Raw genomic sequence first — 21,125 nt, 5'->3', positions numbered from 1 at the left:
CGCATGGAGGAGGCGGGCGCGGCCGGCAGCGCCGGGCCCGGGGACGGGGCGCCCGGCAGGGGGAGGCCGCTGCAGCCCCCGGCCAAGGGGCGGGAGCTCTTCGGGAGCCCGCGGAAGGAGCCCGAGGTGAGAGGGGCCGGGGCGCCCTGCCCTGCCCGGGATCCTGGACCCCTGTCCCGCCCGCCTGCCCACCCCCTGCCCGGGACCCCTGCTCGCCCTGCCCGGGGTCCTGGGGCCCCTGCTCGCCCTGCCCGGGGTCCTGGGGCCGGACCCTGCCCCGCCCTGCCCGGGGTCCTGGGGCCCTGCTCGCCCTGCCCGGGACCCCCTGCCCCCGCCCTGCCCGGGGTCCTGGGGCCCTGCCCGGGATCCTGCCCCGCCCGGGACCCCCTGCCCCGCCCCGCCCGGGGTCCTGCCCCGCCCGGGGGAGCCGGGGTAGCTTCGGGGGGGATCTCGTGGCTGTTCTTAGCCTCCGCTCGCAGCCGCCCGAGCGGAGACCCCCGGGGCCCCCGATCCGCCCCGCCCCGCGGCTGGTTCCTCCCTAGGGCGGCGAGGCTCCAGCGACAGGTGCCTCGGTCGCTCCTGGCCCGGCCGGGCGGGCGGTGCTGGGCGCAGGGCGGCGGCGGCGGCGGCGGGGGCTCGGGCGGGGGCTGCCGGGGCCGGTGGTGCGAGTGGGTCGAGTCGGGGCCGCTCCGCGCTCGGCTCCGCTCCCGGGTCGGTTTACAGACCCGCCCCCCCGGGCCGCGTCCCTCCGCCGGGACGTGCAGCAGCAGCTGGGGCCGGGCCCCCGCGCTCCCCCTTCGCTCGGCCCGCGGCGCCTGGTGGCGGCCGGCCCCGGCCCGGCCCGGCTGGACCCGTCACGGACGCACCAGCCTGCGAGGAGGGGGCACCCCCGGGCGTGCTGGGACCGGCCGCGGGGGCTGCAGCGGGCAGGGACTTGTCAGACCTCCCCCCGCCTGGGACACCAAGGGCCAGGTCCGGGGAGACGCCCTGGCCCTCCGGCGCTGAAGGAGGAGGCCGGTTCCCCCCTAGGGTGGCTCCCCAGTGACCCCGCCCCGAGCTGGCACCCAGGGCGGTGGGTGGGTGCGTGCGGCCCACGTAGCGGTGCACCGGGTGCCTGCTCTGCAACGAGCCTTCCAGGGGGTTGAGATTGGTCAGACTGGTGGGAACAATCTTCTGCCAGCTCAGGTGCGCTGCCTCCAGCCAGGTTAGGCCTGGCCTCTTATCTCCAGGGTTTGGTGTCAGCGCCCGTCTCCGTCGTGTCCGAGTGCCGCCTGCTTCTGGGTGCCTTGGTGAACCGTCCAATACTGTACATACAGAGAGACTAACATCCCTGATTTACACCAGTCGGCTGATTCCCTGAAGCATGAGAAACCAGTCAGCTGCCGGGATTAGGAAACTGCCATTACCATCAGGTTATTTCATAACTGTTCATTACGGGATTTCTTCCCTCTTCCTCTGAAGCGACTGGCTCTGGCAGGCAGTGAGAGGATACTGATTAGATGGATACTGGGTATCATCCAGTTGGGCAGTTAAATACAAAGCACTGCACATTAGAAAACATAATCCCAGTTATACATACAAAACAATGGGCTCTAAATTAGCGGTTGCCACTCAAGAAAGAGACCTTGGACTCATTGTGGAGAGTTCTCTGAAATCATCCACTCACTGTGCAGCGGCAGCCAGAACAGCGAACAGAATGTTGGGAATCGTGAAGAAAGGGAGAGATAATAAGACAGAAAATATCACGTTGCCTGTATATGAATTCATGGTACGCCCACACCTTGAATACTGTGTGCGGTTGTGATCGCCCCATCTCAGAAACGATATATTAGAATTGGAAAAGATTCAGAAAAGGGCAACAAAAATGATTAGGGGTCTGGAACGGCTTCCATATGAGGAGCGATTAATAACACTGGGACTTTTCAGCTTGGAAAAGAGACGACTAAGGGGAGATATGATTGAGGTCTATAGAATCATGACTGATATGGAGAAAGTAAATAAGGAAGTGTTATTTACTCCTTCCCATAACACATGAACTGGGGGTCACCCAATGAAATTAGTAGGCAGCAGGTTTAAAACAAACAAAAGGAAGTATTTCTTCACACAACACACAGTCAACCTGTGGAATTCTTTGCCAGAGGATGTTGTGAAGGCCAGGACTATAACGGTTCAAAAAAGAACTAGATAAATTCAATGGCTATTAGCCAGGATTGGCAGGGATGGTGTCTCTAGCCTCTGTTTGCCAGGAGCTGGGAATGGGTGACAGGGGATGCATCACTTGATGATTCCCTGTTCTGTTCATTCCCTCTGGGGCACCGGCATTGGCCACTGTCGATAGGATACTGGGCTAGATGGACCTTTGGTCTGTCCCAGTCTGGCCATTCTTAATTCCTACCTTGATTGTTAGCAGTATTCATTTAACACTTGTATGGAGCCCCATAGATGCCTGTAAGAGTTTATAATCCTGATAGGGAACCAGGGGAGATGGAAGGAGGAAGGCTGCACCGAGCAGAGTTGGGGGCTTACCAGACCAGCCCGACATGCGTTGTGTTAGATTTAAAAAAGAACCAGTATCATTTTAACGAGAGGGTCGCTGTGGGAGGATTCTGGGAAGAGGAGCGATTTGACGGCCACCACGTGGCGTGTAGGATCAAGGAGGACCCCGGGTCCAGCATGGGAGAAAGTAGCGAGGTGCTCGTGGGGAAGAGAGCAGAGGGGCTGAGAGGGGGGCAGAAGTGGCAGAGGACAGGGTCTCATTGAGGCTGCCGTTGATTTCAGAGGGAGGAGGATGGGACTTGAGTCTGCCTATTAGTGCCAGTGCAGCCAAGGCCCTGCCAAACATGTTATCAGTTCATTTCTCTCTCAGCCAAAACCTGCTGTAACTTCCCTCCTGCCATTTCCAGACCTTTTGCTTATGACATTCTTCGGGGGGTTTATAGCTCTGATTTGGGGCACCTCATCTCCACGGTCGTGGGTTTTCTTCGATGCCAGCTCCAGGGAATCGCTTACCCACTTCTCGGTTTAACTCTAGGTCTGAACATGGTAGGAGAGAGATGAACTGCGATGCTGGGGTAACCCAGCTGAATAGACCTATGAAGTGAGAGCTTAATGTGTAGAACGCAGGCGGGTGGCAGGAGGCAGGCGGGTGGCAGGATTGGCCGTGAACTGTAAAAACCTGTTAACGCTGCCCTATGTTCTGTAGGCACGAGTGGGAAGCTTTAGTTTAACCCTAGCTCATACTTGGGCGTGGCACTAAACGAGATGTAAGAGAGGGGGTCTCTTTCCAGGCACGCCCAGTTCACATGGGCACAGACACCGTCAATGCATTTTCTGGTCCGAGGTGCAGGATTCCTTTGGTTTTAGCTCTGTGCGTCACAGCCCCTTTGCTGGGTGGATTAACGTCTGCAGGCGCAAGGACTTAACTGAATTCCTCCGAGGCTTTAGAGCTCAGAACTTAGTTGGCCAGCGCAGTGTATTTGGCCTAAGCATTGATTACGTGCTGCCCTTTGTGCAGTCAAGGCTCCCTAAAGGTGTGAACGGAGGGTCTGACGGAGCTGGGGACAGGGAGGCGAGACATCTCCGTTCTGTTTCTGGCTCCGCTGCTGACCTGCTGTGTGACCACTGTGATTCTGCAGGGGCTGATGGTAAAACTGGCTGTTTATCCCAAGAAAACTCCTTGCAGGACCTGACTTGTTTTCTTTTAAACCCAGAACAAGTGCTTGATAATGTTGACTGGTCCTGAGGGCATTTACACTGGGCCATGTCGGCTTTCTAGTACAGATAGGTAATGGGACGCTGGGTCTTAAAATCATATCGGTCTTCTCCCCACCCACCACCACCGCGTTTGGTCTCCAATATGATTGTGACAGACAGTTGGCCAAATTCAGCCTGTTAGTGATAAAATCCATTGACTTCAGCAGAATTTCACCCACCTAAGACAGAACTGAATTTGGCCTGATATTTTATGAGCAGCTGGAATTAGGGATGAATCGCTTACGCCATTTGAAAGCAGGGATTTACGGTGGCGATGCTAAAAAGCATTGTTGTCTACCTCCACAGTGCTCAGAATAATGTCCGCTAAAATCATGCAGGAGTTCAAACAGAGAAATAAAGTAAGTTGGTAATCAGAATGATGTGAATGTAAGAACTGAGACCTCGTGATCTACTCCAGCTAAAGACACTTTACCATTGGAAAACCAGGGGGCCAGGCTCCCAAAGGTACAAAGGGCCTTCATTCATAGCCCTGGTAGCTCTCGCATTTTAAGCCTGTCACTAGTCTTTCATATTTGCTTGTTTCTCCTGGATCCAGGGCCGAATACAGCAAACGTGACACTTATCTAGCGTGCTAAATATACAGACATAACGAGTCTTCTCAGTGCAATTTAAAGGGGGTGGGTGTTATCCTCACTTTATAGATGAGACATTGAGGAAGAAGGGGAGTTGCTTGAAGCTGTACAGTAAATTGGTGGCAGAGCCAGGATTAGGGTCCAGAAGTACCTAATTCCCAGTTTTATTCTGTCCCGTACAGTCGGCAGTCTTATGTGGTCCTCGGCCCAGGGACTTTTCACTCCCTGTGGAAATCTGCTGGATTTTGCAGGCGTATTGGCACTTTCAGCTGCTGCCATTTGGTCCATGCCTACCCACTGAATCATGCTGCCTGCCTTCTCCTCCACTGATGGGGATTATTGGGCAGTGGAATGGTGGGGAGATAACCAAGGTTGAAACTTGCTCCCTATTATAAATTCATTTTTCCATCCCCAGTTTCTTCAAAAACAAATTAACTGTTCTGGAAGTTCACCTGCCGATTCTCACCCAGGGTACGTCTTCTATGGAGTTTGGTAACGGTTGGGCAGTTTTAATCCTGTGGTACTTGTAGACCTCAGCCAGACTTTCAGGTTTGGCTCGTGATGGTTCAAAAATGTCTCGGTTTAGGAACCACAAATTGTTCCATAGGCCTAATTGAGAAGGAGGGTTTTACTGTGCATTATGGGTACAGTAGAAACTCAGAGTTACGAACACCTCGGGAATGGAAGTTGTTCGTAACTGAACAAAATGAAATGGTTCTTTCAAATGTTGACAACTGAACATTGACTTAACACAGCTTTGAAACGTTACTATGCAAAAGAAAAATGCTGCTTTCCTTTTATTTTTTAGTAGTTTACGTTTAACACAGCACTGTACTGCATTTGGTTTTTAATTTTTTTGTCTCTGCTGCTGCCTGATTGCATATTTCTGGTTCCAAATGGAGCCTGTAGTTGACCGGTCAGTTCATAACTCTGGTGTTCGCATCTCTGAGGTTCTACTGTATATTGAAAGGACATACGGTGCCCGATCATTGGAAGTGATTTGAAAATTTGGAGGAAAAATTTGGAAAACTTCACCACATTTGGTGATGGTGGTGCATTTTGGGCCCAGTCCAAAGCCCATTGAAGTCAGTGAGTTGTTGCTGACATCAGTGGGTTTTGCATTCAGCCTGTTCTGACCATCTCTGCGGATGTTATCTGTCATTCATGATTATGAATATTGGTGATGCAAACTATTACTGCTGGCCACCCGCTCATGCTCTAACACGAAAACAGGATTTACCTGGAAATGGTGGCATTTTTTTTTAATCTGCACCTGACCTATCAACTGATAGTTTTCAGGTTCTAAAGTCACTTCTTTTTAGTTGATATTTTCAGTATTTGTAGTTCTCCCATGTGTTGTCTTTCTCATCGGAGATGTTGCATGTGTTTACTCAACTTTCTTCTTTATGATGATCATTTACAAAAGGTTCATGCCCCAATAACCAATTTCAGATCTCATGTTTTCCATCAGGTAAAGACACACGCGTAGCCAAAGAAATTGTATTCCATATAGGCCAAAATATAGCCTATATGGAACATGGCTACGTGGCTGAAAAAGGGAATGGATGGATGACTGTAGTGATAATTTGTCGACTCCCAGGAAACGTGAAAGATGCCTGTATAATTTTGTAGGAACATGGTTTGTGGAAACAAAGAAAGATAATGTCACATTTCATAAAAGGGGGTGGGGGGAACCAGAGGAGAAAAATGAGATTGTCACTATTATTAGGTACTTCTGGTATCCAGATCTCACTTCATTATGTACCTTTAGCAGCCGATGTGAGACAATTTAAAAAAACAACAAAACTTCAGTGCCTGACTTTGTCACCATTACTCACCGTAAGTAGTACCTCACTCGGCGAGTAGCCTATTGCTGAGATTACTCCTGCGTCGAGATCCTTCTCTGTGGCCCCTGTTCAGGAAAACATCCCGGGAAGGGATTTTCCGTTTGTATTTGAGGATTCCCACATGGGTATGAGGGGTTTTGTTTTCTTCTCTGGTGGTTTAAATGGGGGGGCTCATTTCACTGTATCATACCAGAGCTTTCCGCTTAGGAGCAAACTGGGTTTGCATTGTTACCATAGGTCAGAACATGATCAGATGAGAAATGATACATTTAAAAGAAGGCCGGGTCCCTTTTGTAAGAGCCAGACTCCGCGACAGGTTGTGGGAGCCTGCGGTACCTACCTATTGCCCAGTGGAAGCCTGGCCTGCTTCCTGTTGTCATGCCGCAGAGGTGCCCAAACATGGCTCTGAGAGGCTGATAAAAATAGCTCTTCCCAATTGACCCTGTGTTTTGAGCAGGCGGCAGGTCCTTCCACCCGGCTCTGGAGAACTGGGTCAGTGGTGAGGGTCATGTATGCTTGGGTAAGTGTCCCCTGGTTCGAAGGCCGTGGCCTGGTTTCGTTTGACATGCTCCTGATAAGCCTTGATGGAAACCTTCATCAGTGGTGCTGGGAAATATGTGCCGAGAGACCCCTGACATCCTCCCAACGTTCTCCCAGCCCCTCACCCGGGGCTGCCTTGATTTTTCCTGACAACCCAACGGCTACTACATGGACCTGATGGAAACGGCTTGTCTCCTCCAGCTCTTTATTTTAAGCAGAATATTCTGAAGCTATAAATAAAAGATGCAGCAAAGTGAGAGGCTGCATTCAACCCGGACGGTTCTTCCCTGGACTGCACAGTGTGTGTGTGTGTGTGTGTATCGACTGATTGTCCCATTTCTCCTGGACGTATGAGACAAGCCCCTCGGTTTCCTGTCTTTGTGTTCACAAAGGAATCTCTCTCCCCCTAGGGCTCCGTGGACTGCCCCAGTGTGGAGTTTGAATACGGGGATGCCGATGGCTACGCTGCTGAATTATCAGGTAAAGAAACATGCGAAAAATGGAGGCGAGAGGAGATCTGTGCCGCACAGCGGTTTTACTGAGCTATTGAAGTCAGGATCCGGCAGGTATAAAATCACGTGTAGAATAAGACAGGTTCAGTCGGAGATATATATTGAATAATGTCATCTTATATTTATAGAGTGCCTTTCCTTCCAAAGGGCTTTACAGGTCATGCACAGCAGAGAGGAATTACATCACCCTTCACGGAAATGCATCCACTTCTGGGGTGGAACAAGAGCTACCTAACTGTGCTGCAGTTCGGGTTGGGAAGTGAAATATGTAACACGGCAAACCAGCCAACGTGTGCAAAGCCCTTTAGACAGACGAGAAGCAGTAGGTTTAAACATGCAGAGCAGTCTCCTTAATTATCACCATCACGCTATTGATCTTCATCCTGCTATTGCCATTCAAAACTATAATCTGAACAAAACAGGAAGCAGAGTCCACGGACATGAAAACCCTACATGTTCGTTTCTTCTTTTTGCATGTGAGAATTTTTTTCAAAATCTTGAAAAGTTGTGATAAATGTTACAATCGCTGCTTCTTGTTTCGTTTATTCATAACGTTTCGGCCAGGTGGAGTCGGCAGCAGCAAGGGCCGAGTTCAACATGTAGGGGTTCCTCTTACCATTGCGAAACAGAACCAGCTCGAGCCCCCAGCCAGTAATCCGCAAACATGGACCACCACCCTGGGCGCCTCTAAGAGGCAGAACTTCCCCTCTTGCAAGCCCGGAGTCTGTGTGTAACGAGAGAACTTTTATTAAAAGGGAAAGGGAACCAAGTATTAGTTTGGGAAAACACCACAGTCACATTCAAATCATGTAACTGTAAGCAAGCACCTCACTGTACCGTGCCCTGGGCAGTGTTCTTTGCCTCAGTTTCCCACCTTGCAATGGGAAAGTCCGATGTCCCTTTAATGCATCACTCCCTGCTCCCTCTGCTGCACCCAGCTCCCGGCTGGCTGTGTTTGGTTAGCAAAGACCCAGAGTTCAGAGGTGTGTTCGCAAGGGTTCATCTTCCGGCGGGGTGGACAAACAGCAGCCACTGACAAACAGCAGCTACACTGCGCGGCTTTTCGCGGCACGGCTGTAGCAGCACAACTGTGTCGCTAAAAGCCTCGTCGTGTAGCCACACCCAGAGTTGAGTCTAATTAGCTCTGTCTTTAAACGCTGGAGAGGGGATGTTACCCAGGGTTTTCAAAACCCAAAGCAGTGGTAACTTAACTGTTTCGCTCCTGACACCGTCAGGAATAAATCAGTGGGAACACAGCAATTCTGTCTGTTGAAACTTTAATACAAGTAAGCGTTTTCTTATCTAAAACTGCAGTTTATTAGATTTAAGCACACACAGACATAAGCAATAGATTGAGGACATCCAAAGTAGTTACCTAGAATTGGAGACGGTATTAAATAATTAATGGCGGAGCCGCAATGCCCCGTCACTTCCCCATCGGGGAGTAAGGTCTCAGGATAGCTTCAGAGGACTGCTCCGAAGTACTCCAAGAACTGGAGGAGCCCAGGGAGACAGAGTGGAAACCTCTCTGCACCGTCCCTCTCAAATGTGTGTCCCCCCGCCCCCCCACTGTGACGTTGCACTCCATATGTGTATGGAAATATGCTTGAGTGTAAATATGATATAACTGGAATATGCTTTATGCAAAGGGTCTTTTGTAAGGTATCATTACAGACCTTATAATCTACTGAGTGTGGTCATCCTATTTGTATGAACGTATCATGCTTGTATCTGAAACTAGAAATACGAAGTTAACTCTGAAGTCCTGTTGTAATTATGCAAAGTGTGGGCCATTAATGTGGTTTGGAAGCTTGATGGCTCCCACTGACTAGGACAATTGACTGTAGATGGCTCTGTTTACTTGCAAGCCTCCACTGCATGTGTGCAGGCCAGTCCTGGAGGAATGGAGGAGGGCTCACAGGACGTGTGACCATGTCACCAGGTACTGGAATCCATCTTTAATCTGACGCTTTTCCATTGAGAAGGAGGGGTGGGAACTCCGAGAGAGACAAAGGATTCCCGCCTTGTGCCAAAGCTATAAAAGGGGGTGGAACAGAAGAAAGGCCTCCTAGTCATGTGGAATCCTCTGCTTTTCACCTGAGATGCCTGCTGGAACTAACAAGGTCTGTACCAGGGGAAAGGATCGGGCCAGACTAGGAAGGAGTCTAGTCTGTGAAAGAAGCTTCTTGGAACATCTCTGAGGGTGATGTTTCATCTGTATTCAATTTCTTAATGTTTTAGGCTTAGACTTGCGTGTTTTTGTTTTATTTTGCTTGGTAACTTACTTTGTTCTGTCTGTTATTACTTGGAAACACTTAAATCCTACCTTTTATGCTTAATAAAATCACTTTTGCTTATTAATTAACCCAGAGTAGGTGATTAATACCTGGGTGAGCAAACAGCTGTGCACATTTCTCATGCAGTTTTATAAAGGGTGGACAGTTTGAGTTCACCATGTATAACAGGGATCTCAAACTCAAATGACCACGAGAGCCATGTGAGGACTAATACATTGGCCCGAGGGCCGCATCACTGACACCCACTGCCCCCAGCCCTGCCCGCACTCCACCCCTTTCATGAGGCCTCGCCCCAACTCTCCCTCCTCCCTGCCCCTATTCCAACCCCTTCCCCAAATCCCTGCCCCGCCTTTTCTCTGCCTTCTCCCCTGAGCGTGCGGCTCCCCACTCCTTCCCCCCCCCCTTCCTGGAAAGTGCTAAGCACCACCAGACAGCTGTTTGGCGGTGGGAAGTGCCTGGAGGTAGGCAGCGGAGCTGGGAGGCGGCGCACGGGGGGTTGGGGGGGCGGCGGGTGAGGGGAACTTGGCAGCCGCAGGAAATGGGGGGGGAGGCACGGGGAGCTTGGTGAGCCATAGCAAATAACGCCGCGGGCTGTGTTTGAGACCCCACTGTATAAGCGTTATACAGAGTAAAATGGATTTATCTGGGGTTCGGATCCCATTGGGAGCTGGGTGCTGGAGACAGGAGCACTTCTTAAGCTGTTTTCGTTAAGTTTGCAGCTTTGGGGGCGTGGGTCTGTGTTGCAACAGGCTCGCGTGTCTGGCTCAACAAGGCAGGGTTCTGGAGCCCCAAACTGGCAGAGAAAATGGGCTCAGAGGTACTCAGCACATCAGGTAAGAGTCCCAAGGTGGGTCTTTGTGACCGAACCCGTCACATCTGCCTGCTCAGAAAGATCTCATCAAGGTCATTTCCTACTGCACCCTTGGCCTGTTGACCGGAAAGATGCTGAGGACAGTGATTGCGATCTAGACTGCGAAACTCATCAGCTCACTTCCATAGGCTCCCAAATAGCCATCAGCTGGTAACAACTTTTGACCACAGGCAGCTTGGGCTGAAAAGTGAAAGGCTTCCTGTCCTGTTCCTGGTCCCCCTCTTGTTGGGTGTCTGTCTGAGCTGAACCTAAGCTCCGAGCCACAGGCTGTGCCCTTATGACTAGAACATGCCAACTCCTAGCATATCGCTGTTTCGTGTCAGCGTTTCGCTCAGTGGCTTTATCACACCCGCGTTCCAAACTCCAAGCAGAGCTGGCAGGGCGCTCAGAATAGTCCTCAGGGCGGCTGGTAACAAGCAGCAAGTGGGCTGAGCCGTTTGGTGTTTGTTTCCAGGGCAGGAATTACTTTACAATGAGAGTTACTCAGCTGTTGTTCCCCGTCATCGCTGCACGGTGCCCCGCTCTGTGGTCAGGATAAGCGGGGGGAGAGGGAGTTAAGCACAGGTCGGGCCCTGTGTTCTTACAAGTGGAATGACTCAGGCTGTTTCTGCTGTGTAATTGTCAGAGGGTCTTGAGCATACTCCTGCCAGCAAACTGCAAAGGGGTCACTATTTTTAGCTCTGGGCTTCTAAGCAGAGGATCTGCTGGTGCAGACGGAGTTGCAGTACATTTTGTCAGTGAGGTGTCCTTCCGCCGCTGGAGAGCGGAGAGCGACGTTCTCCTGGCTGTCCTTCATGCGATCCCAAACCCACATTTAAATGAGCACCGATTACTTGACATTCCTGGAGTTTTCACCCTTGTCTCGTGAATATCAGGAATCAGGGGCCATCTCGATTTTTCTTGAGTGATGTTCAGCCTCTCAAGCGCTTGCGGTACCAAAATGGCTTTTGGAGCCCATGAAACGTCATTCTGCGGCATTGCAACTTGATGATTTAGTGCGAAAGTGATAGTGGGTTGGGATGCGCCGGTGAAACACCAGAGTTTGTCCCGTAGGACAGAGTCTGTAAAAGGGTTGCCTCCACTCTCGTAGCGTCATAAATTATAGATAGAAGTACCCACCTCCTGCAGTTCAGATTGGGTTTTCCTGTAGAAGGAGACTGGGTCACATTTGACACCAAATACAGGTCGGGCATTGTGGGACACCTCTTGGAGGCCATTCACGGCGATATAACCAAGCGCAGTGTCTACACTGACGTTGCATTGATCTAACTGTGTCGCAAAACGCTCCATGCCTCTCGTCGAGGTGGTTTTATTTTGTCGGTGTGGCAGGAGAGTTAAATCAGCGGGAGGAGCGTTGTCGTATGTCACTCTCCACTGTTTTGTCATCGAATGCTGACTGTGTGGTGTAGACAAGGCCTGATTGACTTGGTTTTAATATACACTGCAAGTTCCTTGAAGCAGGGATTGTCTCTGCCTCTAAGGGTCCAGCCGAGCAGATCCGGGGTCTGTAGGGCTTTCGGTGACGAACACCTCCACCCTGGCAGCCAAGGCATAGCTGCGATCCATGCGCTATAAACTATAGGGGAATAAGCAACGCAGGACGTGCCTCTTACAGAATACCCAATGGCAGCACCCCCGTGACCTCTGATTGCTCCAGGCGCATTATTTAGGCACGGAGAGAGTTCCAGGAAGCTGTCTCTGCAGCCTGGCGGTACCTGGCTTGGTGCTACAATGGACCTCACTCTTGTTCTCTGCTTTGGACTTTGGCTCTAACTCCTGGCTTTAGTTCTCGTCACTGGTTCGACTCCTGGTTTGACTCTGCATCTAACCCCTAGCTTGGCTTCCGACGCCTGCTCCAGCCACTAAGCCTGACTGCTAGTCCTGCCTGATTGCCCACATCCCCGTCGTGACACTCTCGGTTTCACTACCCTGCCCAGCGGGGATTCTGATCCTCATTCTTCTTGGAAGATAAATCATAATTATTTGTATCTATCCCCAGACTTTTGTGGCCCCTTTCGCTACAAAACTCAATGGCAGTAGAAAGAACTTCAAAAATAATCCTGAGGAGACATTCCCCACAGTGCCAGCAACTCCCATGGGCTCGGGCCAGAGAACCTGAGGGTGCAATTGACTAGAAATGGTGAAATGCAAAAAAGTAAACAAGTGGCATAAATAGTGTTGTCAATTAGATTTTAAAATGTCGTTATAGCAAATGACAGGGGTGCTGGTCCACACATTCAGTGGGTCTTTGCTTATGTGTATTGTATTATTTTTTTAGCTTAGCAGTAATTATGGATTCCCCCCCCCCCCCCCCGCGCAACTTTAATAGTGTGACATTAAAGTGAACAAAGTATATTCCAGGCTCAGTCAGAGCTACCTAAACCCACCCACCATGTCTCATCCTCACCCTGGCTGCATTTTTTTCATTTACACTGTGAGCATGATTTTTAAACTTGGGCATCTAAGTGAGAGAGGAAGGATGTGCGTGTAATTAAGGAACTGGCCTGAGAATCGGGAGATCTGGAGTCCGTTCCTGGTTCTTCCACAGACTGTCTCCTTGGGGAAAGGCACATTTCTGTCCTTCCATTTCCCATCTGTAAAATGGGGATAATACTTCCTTACCCACACGGGTATAGTTAAGGTACATTAATTAAATTCTTGTGAGGAACTTGGTGGTGGTAGAAAAGCCTATTAATAATAATAATAAATAATAAACTAATACCTCGCTCTTATATAGCAGTTTTCATCCATGGATCTCAAAGTGCTTTATAGAGGAGGTCAGGATCATTATCTACATGTTACAGATGGGGAAACTGAGGCTCAGAGCAGGGACGTGACGTGCGTAAGGTCACCCCATAGGCCAGGAGCAGAGCTTAGAATAGAACCTAGGGTCTCCTGAGTCTCAGTCCAGTGCTTTCCACTAGGCCACGCTGCCCTAATCTAGTTAATTTAGGCATCCAGTTCCCACATGTTTGCTCAAATGAGTCGATCGGCCCCGAGGTGCCCTTTTGAGAACTCAGGCACTGGAACTGGTAAGTGGGGGGCTCTGTCTCTAATTGCTAAGCCCCGCTTTCAAGCCTTTTTTCTGTCTCTCTCTCTTCCCCAATAGAACTGTACAGCTACACAGAGGAGCCGGAGTTCACCATCAACAGAAAGTGCTTCGAAGAGGATTTTCAAACTCGAGGTATCCCAGTCCGGACTATTGCATTTCACATGGCGAGACGGGTCCCAACTCTGCAAACCTGGCCTCATGAGGAGCCCTTACCTGGGGGAACGGACCTCAGCGGGACTGCCCAGACGGGAGAGGTGCTTCTCGTGCCAATTCAGTTTTGCAGGGCTGGATCCGTATATTGCGCCTTTGACTCAGGGTTTGAGGTGGGGTTGTGAGAATTGGGCCTATAAAATTACTTTCCCTGTGAGCCCAGCTGGAAGGAGCCAGCGGCAGTTCATCAGATGTCACAATAACTAAGGCTACGTTTTAGTCATGGGTATTTTTAGTAAAAATCATGGACAGGTCACGGGCAGGAAACAAAACTTCACGGCCGTGACCTGTCCATGATTTGTACAATCAACCCGAACTAATCCTTGGGCCGGGGGCCCGCAGGTGCTCTATTGGCGGGGAGCAGTCTGGGACCCCCACTGGTGCTGGGGGGCTCGCGTGTCCCTGCAGCTCCTAGAGGGAGCTCAAGGCCAGTGGGGGGCTCCGTGCGCAGCTCCCGCCAAGCTCCGGTTCCACAGCTCCCATTGGCTGGGAGCCGTACCCAATGGGAGCTGCGGGGGCCGCGCCTGCAAGCAGGGACCCTCCACCTAGGTCAGGAGTTGCAGGGTCATGCTGGCCGCTTCCAGGGTGCCTCCCCTCCCCCGAGGTAAGCGCTGCACCCCAACCCCCAGCCCTGAGCCCCCCCGGCACACCCAGACTGCTGCAGCTGGCCCAGGGGCTGCCAGAGTGTTCAGGGGGCTCCTTAGCCAGCCGTACTGGCTGCTGCAAAAGTCACGGAAAGTCCCCGAATCTGCCCGGCGTGACAGACGCACAGCTTAACAATAACCTATCACAACAACTGGGGGTGGCGGCAGGAGCGCCGGAACGGGGGGGGGGGGGGGCATAGCTATCCACTTCTCGCCATGAGCCCTGCCCCTCTTCCCCCCCCCCAAGGCCCTGCCCGGGTAAGAGCCGCCCATGGAGCTGTAGGGAGCTGCAGACCCTCACCTGCCCGGGGTGGGGAGCCCCAGAGCAGCCCCTGGCCTGTGTCCCAAGCCCCAGAGCAGCCCCTGGCCTGTGTCCCAAGCCCCCCTGCCCAGGGCAGATGGAGGATCAGCAGCTCCCCAGCCGGCTGTTACCTCGGCCCGGCTCCGGCTTTCAGAGGGGCGGGAGTGTGTCAAGGGAGGCGTGAGCTGTGTGCAGTCAGTCCTGAGTGGCTGGGGTTCATGCAGAACGGCCGTGCACACCTGGGAGGCAGGGATAAAGGGGAGAGCCGAAGCCCCACCACCTGGGGGCTCTCTTCTCCCCCCCCCCACAATTGCTCACCAGGGCGCGGCTCCAGCTGTCGGCCCCGGGGTGGCAGCAGCAGCAGCACAGAAATAAGGGTGGCAAAGGGGGCCAAGTCGGCTGTGAAAAGTGATATCGACGAATCACCCCTAAACGACTCCAGACACACAGAGGGGCCCGATCAAATAAGCTGGAGAATGGCCGCACTAAAGATTGCCAGGTGCTCAGGTACTGGGTAACGGGGGGATATAAATACAGAAGGTTGTAACAGAGCAGACTAAACAAGGAGAAGCGTGCGCTGCTCTTGTCCGTGAGGAGCGTCCCAGCATCTTTGCCTCTACAGAAGATCCCAACGCCTCTAAGGATCCCCTCGTTCTTCAGACGTGAATTCTCACCGCTCCTCCGCCGACGTGGGTCCGTATCGTCCTCGTTTCGCAGAGCGGGGGAACCGAAGCACAGAGCGAACGAGCGAATTGCCCACGGTTACGCAATGAGTTGGGGGAAGTCAGGAACAGAAGCCTGACGCGCATTACTAGCGCTTCCCTACTGGCTAGTGACTGAGCGCCTGCTAATGCTCGAAACCCCAGAACCGCTGCTGCCTGCGGAGGGCTTGTCTGGGGGGGTTTCGTTGAGATGAAGCTGACAGGTTCTGTGACATACGCGTGTGCTTTGCAGCTGGCGTTCCTGCAGCCTTGGGTTCCCTACACGACGGGGGAAGGAAGGGATCACGAGAGCGATGGCTGACTCAGCCTGCTGGGCTGTTTCCCAGCGTCCCATGAGTTGGCTGTGTCCAACAGGAGCAACATGTAGGGTGGCCACTGCCGCACCCGCAGAACACCGGACATGCCAATACTTCCAGGACCGCTGTGGGCCTGCCCCTGCTGGCATGACCTCACACACACTGTGTATGAGGTGGCGCTGCCCAGAGGAAGCCATTTTGAAGAGCGTGCCGTTCCGTCAACGCAACCGCCCACGCACGGTGCATGCGAGGTCATGCCCGTGGGGAGGTGGAGTGGCACGCCCTTCAAAATGGTGTCCCCCATCCGTGATACCGGACTCTAGTTTAGTCTCTGTACCGGACGGGGGACAAAAGTGGACTGTCTGGCTTAAAACCAGACGAGGGGCCTCCCTGACGACGTCGTCCATCTGAAGGAGGGTGCTGAGAACTGCTCTAGTGCCCAGAAAAGTCCGTGTGCGTCTCCAGCATGCCAGTGATACTGGCCACTATTCCACGTGGCTTCCTCCCTGTAGTATCCGAGAGAGGCTGGAACGGGCTCCGTGAAGGGACCAGCCCACTGAGGGGCCAAGATCCTGGCTCATCTTCCTCTCTTGTTTCCAGTGCAGGGCAAGAGATGGCCGGAGCTGGACCTAGCGCAGCAGAAGGCCTATGTGATGCGGTTGCTGGACGGGCTGGAGGTGGTCAACAGGGACAAGAGGCTGAAAGCAGCACGAGCTGTCCTTTATTTGGCACAAGGTAACTGCCTGGGCCCAGCAGACGGCGCCGCGCCAGGTGGCCTGTGCACTGGGTTTACTCGGAAAGGTTGGTTGCTCCTAAGGCGAGGAGCAATTGTTTTCTCCCCCCTTGCTGGACAGGTCGACTCTCAAAGCCCAGCACTGTCTAAACGCTTAGTTCTCGTCAAGCTGGGGTGTAAATCTGCCTGGTGCTTGCCTGCCACACGCTGTGTCCATGTGGACCCGGCTACTGGACGCTAAAAGTTCCTACGTGTGCTTTGATCTGTCCCGCATTGAGATGGGAGTGGATCAAAGCACACTAGGAAACTGGGGGTTCGTGACAGCAGGGGCCACGCGGACACTTAGTGTGCGGCAGGCTAACGCAGGGCAGATTTCACCCCAGCTGGATGCAAATGGCATCTTCATTTACAGCGGCTCTTACGGCATTTCTGCATTGCCTGTCACCGTGGTATGTTAGTGCCGGCTGAAGGCTGTCGTGCATCCAGACGCAGGGCTAATGTCATAGTTAAGAAATGACTCTCTTAGGAGACTGACTGGTTCATGGGCTTGGGAATAGAAACTGAAGACTTTAATCCCTAGATCTGGATGCTGCCAGGTGCCCGGCACCTAGGTTCTGCAGCAATGGGGCATTAGAAACGCCTAGTGTGGAGGTTGCTGGAATAAATCCAGCCCAGGTCGGCAGGGACTAAGTTATCACCTGCAGGTTGCTTGGTCTGCTTGAAAAGAGTCCCACAGGAGACCCTTTATGATCATGATTTACAGCAGGGTTCCTCATTGCCCAGCTAGGTGGGTCCTCAAAATAAGCATCTTCCTTTCCCCCACACTTGGCTTCTCTCTCTCCCCTTCCTTCCTGTGTTTCCTTCTGTTCTTCCTCCTCCATTTTCATGGTGCAGGTCAGCCAGGAGGTAACTGGATATTGTCAGCCTGATCTTCGGCACCAAGAGACCCTCGCGTTCTGAGTCAATTTCTCTTCCCCTCCTCCCCCAAATCGTGACCTACCTTAGACCAAATGGAAACTGGAAGTGTTTGCCCCTGTTGAGGGAGGTTTCTTTGACTGGGCGTTGGCTCTTCCTGCACACGGATGTATTGTTGTGCGGTTATTTAAAATCAGCCATCTGGTGAAGGTGGACAGGGTGGGGTGAGGGGTTGGTTCTCAGTGCAGTTCCTGGTGGATTGTCGTCAGTCAGAAAGGCCGTCACCACATTAGGCACCATTAGAGATGCAGAATTTAAGCCCGGAAGGAACCAGATCATGTAGTCTGACCTCTCCCATTGTACAGGGCACCAGCGCCAGCCAGCACCCTGGCACCAGACTCAACAAGTGAAGTCCGAACCAAAGTATTACAGCCCTCCGGAGACTAAATGAGAGTTCGCCACACGTGGCGAGCAGGAGGGACCGAGGTGCACCGGTGCCCAAGGCCCTGCAATGGCAGGGAATTGATTTCAAGAGTCAGACCCAGATGATTCTGGCAAGCAGCCCGCACCTGCTGCTGCAGAGAAAGACGAACACCCTCACCCCCAGGGCCAGTCTCACTTGGGGGGAAATTCCCTCCTGACCCCACATGTGGGGATCAGTTAGACCCTGAGCGTGTTGGCTCCAGAATTGGAGAGAAACCAGTGGTGGAATGGGGACTGAGCCCAAACTCCCCTCTCACTCCGATAAGTGGTCCCTCCGTGTCGGGATGGAGGAAGCTTGCACAGCTCCTGCACCTGTTCGCCGTACTCCAGTCCTGCCAGCCTGGTACCTTTCACCAGCACTAACTTCACCTCACTTCACACAGTTTGCTCCATCGGCCTCTTTGTTCCCCCAGGTGTATTTGGCGAATGTGACATGGAAGCGGAGGTCCTGCATTGGTCTCGGCACAATAACTTCCTGTTGTACCAGATGGGGACTTTCTCCGCCTTCCTGGAGCTGCTGAACATGGAGATAGAGTGAGAGGGTTTAGCGTTCTCTGATCTGCTCTCATCTTCATAACGCATCCGTCCACGGGATGTCCCTGTTTGGTTTTGGCTACTTGCTAATGGCCATAACTGGAGTTTTGGTGGGGAGGCCAGGTGGAACAAAGGTGGTCTAATCACCAGAGCAATTCTCTCTGCGAGAGAGAGATGGTTTAGTGTAGAAAGGACAATTTAGGGGTGGTTGTGGAATCTCCATCACTGGAGGGTTTTAAGAACAAGTTAGACAAACACCTCTCAGGGATGGTCTAGTTATCACGTAGTCCTGCCTTGAGAGCAGGGAACTGGACTAGATGACCTCTCGAGGTCCCTTCCAGGTAATAATTGGAGATATACCAATCTCCTAGAACTGGAAGGGACCTTGAAAGGTCATCGAGTCCAGCCCCCTGCCTTCACTAGCAGGACCAATTTTTGCCCCAGATCCCTAAGTGGCCTCCTCAAGGATTGAACTCATAACCCTGGGTTTAGCAGGCCAATGCTCAAACCACTGAGCTATCCCTCCCCTCCCAGTCCTACACTTCTGTGATTCTCTGGCTATTCATAGTGTAAATGGGCCCTAGATGTGGCCTTGTCTGGTCTGAGTGGTGGAGTCTCTCTCCATCCTGAGCAGCCACTGACTGACTGGAGATTTGACCACGAACTCCTGTCCTCCTCTTTCTTCACCGCAGCAACAGCCAGGCTTGCAGCAGTGCCCTGAGGAAACCAGCCATCTCCTTAGCGGATAGCACGGAGCTCAGGTGACCTGTCCTTTCACCCCGTGACCTCCATTCTAGAACCTGTCCGCCCGCCCTGGAGCGGGACGTGAGATGGGAAAGAGCTGTCAGGTCAGCGGGCACACCCAGCCCCTCTGTCCACTGCCTTGGCCAAGGCGCCAGGGAAATCACCAGGCGGCTTCTTTAGGCTTCAGAGCTCCTCGGGCTAAGTTCAGCGAGGGTGTCTGGTGGCCCCGAGGCAGCTGCCCTGCAGAGAGAGGCAAGTGCTTTCAGCTCTCTGGGCCAGTGGAGTCTGGCAGCTCATGGGAGGAAAGGGGATGAAACCTACTCCCTCTCTGGGCTTGGAGGGGCATTGATGGACTCCCCAGAAGACTGTAGCAAGCCCTTTGCGGTGGGGAGGGTTGCCTGGATATGTTGTATCTAAAGGAATAGGTGGGGAGACATGATCACACTGGTGGGGGTCAGGAACAGGGGGGTAAACCCACCATCCAAGGGAGAAGCAGTATCTCAGCTGAGAAAATGCCGGATATTTTAGTTGTCCTTTCTGTCACCTTGCTGGCCCCGTGGGATCGTTCCAGGGCGTCACCCTAACGCGGCGGGTCTCGCAAGCGTCCGCCGGTTGCACCCCGAGCAGTTGAAGTGCGGCGGGATGGAAGGTCCAGCTTTTGAGACCCGCAGGCTCTGGCTCAGGGGGGCAGATTGCGGAACAGTCTGGATTGTAATGTAGGGCCTGCCTGCTCGACTGCTGCCTGGCTGGACGGGCAGAGCGAAGGTCACTGGCTTGTTCCAGGAAAACCCCAGACTTTCTCCCCTCCTCTTGGACCTGCCTTAGTAGTGGAAGGGGCAGGATGGAGAGGCTGGGATTCCCCCCCCAAATCCTACTGGCAGGGGCGACCTGTAGAGGAAATGCACCGTGGGTGGCCGTGCGACCTGCCTCTCCTGACGCCTTCTCTCCAGGGTGCTGCTGAGTGTCATGTACCTGATGGTGGAGAACATCCGTGTGGAGGCGGAGGCTGACCCGCCCGAGTGGAAGAGCTCCCGGGAGACCTTCAGGACGGAGCTCAGTGAGTAGCTGCCACCCTCTGAAGCACAGTTCCTCTCTCACGCGCAGCCATGCCTGGGGGGCGGGGGGTGCAGCCCGCTCTGCCGTCCCGTGCTCTGAAGGCCTCGGTGTGGTAGCTGTAAAACCAGAGGGAACAAAGCACCAGCAAATGTCGTGGGATCCCCCTTATTCCACCAGCCCGAGGTCAAACCAAGTTTGGGTGAAGACTGTGGAGACTCTAGTGGTGAGTAGGGGGGATTGTTGGGGGCTGGTCGCTGTCGGCACGTCGGCGAATAGAGTCCCTGACAGGGCCTGCACGACGTGCTAATAAAGTCGCTCCAGTGGCGAGAGCGTGGGGGACGGGGGAGAGTCTCTTTATTCCAAGCTTGTTCCGTTTCGGTCCCCTCCCTCGCAGGTTTTCCTGTGCACAGCGAAGAACCGTTTGCTCTGTTGCTCTTCACCATGGTGGCCAAGTTCTGCAGTGGGCACGCCCCCCACTTCCCCATGAAGAAAGTCCTGCTCCTGCTGTGGAAGGTGCTTCTGGTGAGTGCGATCCTTTTGCTTTCCAAGAAACTCCTGAATTGGGGAGGGACTTGTATATTGGGGGGCCGCCGCCTGGGCTCCTTTTGCTAATTAATTCAGCCTTGTAGACGTCCCAGCATCAAAGTCTCATCGTCACTTAAAACGCGTTTAATGCTAGATTGAAAAAGGCACTAGACAATATACAAGAGAAAGCAACTTGCACTGCTCCGAGGGGATCTCCTGGCTTGAGTTACTTTCACCACCAGCTTTTGTAACACAGAAACTTCTGAGCGAGAAGGATCTGTGTTTGCCTAGCACGCCACAGCCCCATGAGCAACAGGCGGCCTTGGGAGTTGATAAAGGATAAAGCTCACCGGGGTCACTGGATGAAGGGATGCGCCGGATGTGACGTTTGGAGCTTAGCGAAGCATTTGTCAGAGCATCTCAGGAAATCTTACTTGAAAAATTCAGTTTGGCTTGGGGACAATTTGAAATGCAAACTGGTCGAAGAATCAGACATG

The 21,125-nt window shown here is 52.9% G+C and overlaps 1 protein-coding gene across 1 annotated transcript in view; it reads left to right on the top strand.

The window, feature by feature from the left end:
- STRIP2 (striatin interacting protein 2) overlaps positions 1-21,125 on the top strand; it is a 58,091-nt gene continuing 36,966 nt past the window's right edge. Inside the window, exons 1-8 of the mRNA XM_039519906.1 lie at positions 1-126; positions 7,144-7,213; positions 13,523-13,597; positions 16,239-16,373; positions 18,183-18,303; positions 18,996-19,064; positions 19,998-20,104; positions 20,498-20,625. Coding sequence (XP_039375840.1) covers positions 4-126; positions 7,144-7,213; positions 13,523-13,597; positions 16,239-16,373; positions 18,183-18,303; positions 18,996-19,064; positions 19,998-20,104; positions 20,498-20,625 — 828 coding nt within the window. The 5' untranslated portion in view covers positions 1-3. The remainder of the gene's footprint in view (positions 127-7,143; positions 7,214-13,522; positions 13,598-16,238; positions 16,374-18,182; positions 18,304-18,995; positions 19,065-19,997; positions 20,105-20,497; positions 20,626-21,125) is intronic.

This window comes from Mauremys reevesii, linkage group 1 (genome assembly GCF_016161935.1).
Source record: "Mauremys reevesii isolate NIE-2019 linkage group 1, ASM1616193v1, whole genome shotgun sequence".
Lineage (NCBI taxonomy): Eukaryota > Metazoa > Chordata > Testudines > Geoemydidae > Mauremys > Mauremys reevesii.
The sequence above is the reverse complement of the archived record's forward strand: the minus strand, read 5'-3'. Positions and strand labels throughout refer to the sequence as shown.